The sequence below is a fragment of the Psammomys obesus genome, unplaced genomic scaffold, assembly GCF_907164565.1.
Source record: "Psammomys obesus unplaced genomic scaffold, mPsaObe1.curated_primary_1811, whole genome shotgun sequence".
Lineage (NCBI taxonomy): Eukaryota > Metazoa > Chordata > Mammalia > Rodentia > Muridae > Psammomys > Psammomys obesus.
The window spans coordinates 51-3,240 of NW_026594608.1; the positions used below are offsets into that span (position 1 = coordinate 51).

At 47.0% G+C, this 3,190-nt stretch overlaps 1 protein-coding gene across 1 annotated transcript; it reads right to left on the minus strand.

Annotated features, from left to right (window-relative positions):
- Window positions 1–301: 301 nt before the first annotated feature.
- Window positions 302–1,926, minus strand: LOC129685605 (coilin-like; the record flags this gene model as incomplete). The annotated part of the gene is given in 3 exon segments (XM_055619111.1): window positions 302–349; window positions 618–704; window positions 822–1,926. Coding segments are annotated over 3 exon segments (1,240 nt in total), but the record flags the coding sequence as incomplete, so codon positions are not given.
- Between the last annotated feature and the right edge of the window lie 1,264 nt (window positions 1,927–3,190).

The following is a 3,190-nucleotide window of genomic DNA, read 5'->3' on the forward strand; positions in this document are numbered from 1 at the left end:
TTTAAAATGGGCTCTATCTTATCGCAGCTGGCTTCATATATAAAACTCTCCTGCCTCAGACTCCAGAGTGCCGGGATTACAGGTGGGTGCTGCTATGTTGGCCAAGTTTCTGATATACTGAATTTAGTGGTTGTTGGTTGGTTGGTTGGTTTTAAGAGATAAAGGCTCATTATATTGTCCAGGCTAGCTGTGAACTCCCAGGCTTAAATGATTTCCTGCCTCAGCCTCCTGAGTAACTTGAACAACAGGCGCACCCCAGCATAACCAGCTAACTTCATTGTTTTTATAGAAACAGCCTTACCTTGTAGTCAGAGACATCAGGAGAGTAGTCCGATGTGAGTTCCAAAAGCTAAAAAAGAAAAATAAATCCTAAAAGTACACAAACTCCCACTTAGAACCTCAACTCTCCTGGGACCCCAACCTTCTGCCCCGAGAACACATGCCGGGCAGAAGTGCCCGCTCCCACTCACTTGAGGCTCCACCATGACTCCTAAAAATTGCAGACAGTTTTTGCAGACATTATTTAGGAAGGTTCACTAAGAAAGCTCTGTGAGGGGGGCTGGGGGTAGGAGTGGTAACCTCGTCACTCTTATAGTCACTGCTGTTTTAACATATACCTTAAATGCAATCTTTTCTCCAACTTGAGGGGCGGCTGCCAACAGTGGTAACAGACTATAGTCCTTCTTGTGGGCCTCTACTGGATTCTGGAAAACAGTCACATGATTTTGTTACTGGTGAGAAATTGGGAACCCAGGCCACGGGGTTGAGCTATGCTCCACTGGGAAAGGGAGGAGGCCAACTCACAAACACTGAACACTAACCTGGATCACCGTGGAGGAGTTGGTTAGAATGTCATTTAATTGTTTCTGCCTCTGGCTCTCACAGCTTCTATTTAAGATACAGGAGAGAGCATGCCCTCGGCTTCGGCCTCGGCCCCGTACGCCCCGGCCCCTCAGTCCCTTCCCAAACAAGAAGTCCTCTCCTCTCCCCCATCCTCTCCCCAAACTGGTGGGCACGGGCACACCGGAAGGAGGACCAGGGGCCTGTCGGCCTCTGCTCCCCGGGGTCTGCAACGACAGCCCTGGACCCAGGCACCCTTGCTCTGCAAAGAGGTCTGCTGTCTTCAAGAAGTCGGAGATGCCCTCGGGCACCTTCTTGGACACCACAAACTGGTCTTCTGACTCTGAACTAGAGTCTGAGCTGGATGACGAAGTACTGGGGGCCTTGGCCTTGCTGGAGCTCAAGGCAAAGGCAGGCTTTGAGGCCTGTCTGTTGGCAGCTGCAGCTTTGGTAGCGGGTCCATCTTTCAAGAGCTCAGCTGAGAGTTTCTCTGAAAAACTGACCTCCTGCATCGTGACCCTGCAGTTGCCGTTGCTGAATGACTCTGGATGGGACTCGGATCCCGACAGGTAGCCTGAGCCACCTTTCGACCTCCTGTTGCTTTTCTTCCGGGCTTTAGCAAAGCTGCTTCTGGGCGAGCCCCTGGGGAAGCTGCAGTTCTGTGAGCTCCACTCTTTAGGTGCCTGTGGTTTGGGAGACTTGGAGGCCTTGGTCTGCTTCTTCTGTTCACATTTCTCCTTTCTTTTTGGAGACTTCTTTTTGGTCTCTTCCTCTTCCTCCACCTCTTCCTCCTCCTCCTCCTCCTGCTCCTCGGCTGGGCTGCCCGTCACTTTGCTTTTTCTCTTGCTCTTTGTCTTCCCCATCTCATCTGGGATGGGTTTTATTCCCAGGCCCAAGGCCTTCTCATTCCGGCTGCTGTCCTCTTGCTTCTTCCAGCGCTTGTTCGAGGACTTGTAACCCACTTCCATCTCTTCGTCCTCCACCAACTTAGAGGTCCGCTTCTTTGCCTTTCTAGATGGGCTAGGAAAGTTGCCACCATTGCTTACTATCAAATTCTCAGGAAGTCCTCTGTCTTCTAACTTTACTCTGTCAAAAGAAGAGAGAAGGCGCAAATGAGCGACTAGCAAGCATGGCTCCAGCATGCACTCACAACCAGCCAAGACTGAGGACTGTAACATGGCTGAAGGAGGAAAGACACCACGAAATGACCCAAGAGCACAACTCTTCCATGTGGCTAGTTTTGTTCTGTCTGTAGTTTTGAGGCAGGGTCTCACGATGTCACCTTAGATGGCCTCAACTCACTGTGGAGACCAGGCTGGCATCCGACTCACAGAGATCCGCCTGTCTCTGCTTCCTGACTGCTGGGAATAAAGGTGTGTGTGTCATCGCGCCTGGCATGTACTTTTATTAACTTAATCTATGCTGTGTCCCACATATTTTTTTCTTTTTAAGATTTACTTATTTAGTATTTACACATTATTCTGCCTGCATGCCAGAAGAGGGCAACAGATCCCATTATAGACAGTTGTGAGCCACCATGTGGTTGCTGGGAGTTGAACTCAGGACCTTTGGAAGAACAGCCGGTGCTCTTAAGCTCTGAGCCATCTCTCCAGGCCCCACACATTTTTTTTTTCTAACTTAAACATTACCAACAAATTAGGCTAAGTTATCAAACAGATAACTTGCTAAGATCCACAGCTGATAAGTAGCAGGATGGATATTCTAACTTCAAAACTCACAATCTTTTTTTTTTTAATAAATATAACTTATTTATTGAGAATTTCATAGACATACAATTTATTTAATCACATTCACAAGCAAACACCAACTTCCAACTTCTCCCAGATGCCCCAACCTCATGCCCCTTTTTCTTAACTCACAATCTACTATGTGTATGTTAGCCATCCTAAAAGGTGAACACCATTCAATTTTGTTTTAGAGTAAGTAAAATCATAAAATGAATCTGCATTTCCACTAACAGTTAAGGAAAATGTGGTGCACCTATACATAATGGAATATTACACAGCTGTATTTGCATGAATACAGATACAACTGGAGGTCAGCATGCTAAATTAAATCAGCTACAGGGAGACAAATGCTACACATGTTCATTTATGTGAGGACTTAAAAAAAAATGATCTCAAAGAAGTAGAAACAGTTATCAGAGCCTAAGGCGGCTGTGGGGGAAGGTAAGACATTCCTGGACACTCCGATAGAAAGACTAAATTCTAATGTTCCTCTGTAGTACAGACAGTGGTGGTAGACGACAATTAGTCATCCTCAGGGAGCTACAAGAAAGAATTTTCCTTCCTTCCTTCCTTCCTTCCTTCCTTCCTTCCTTCCTTCCTTC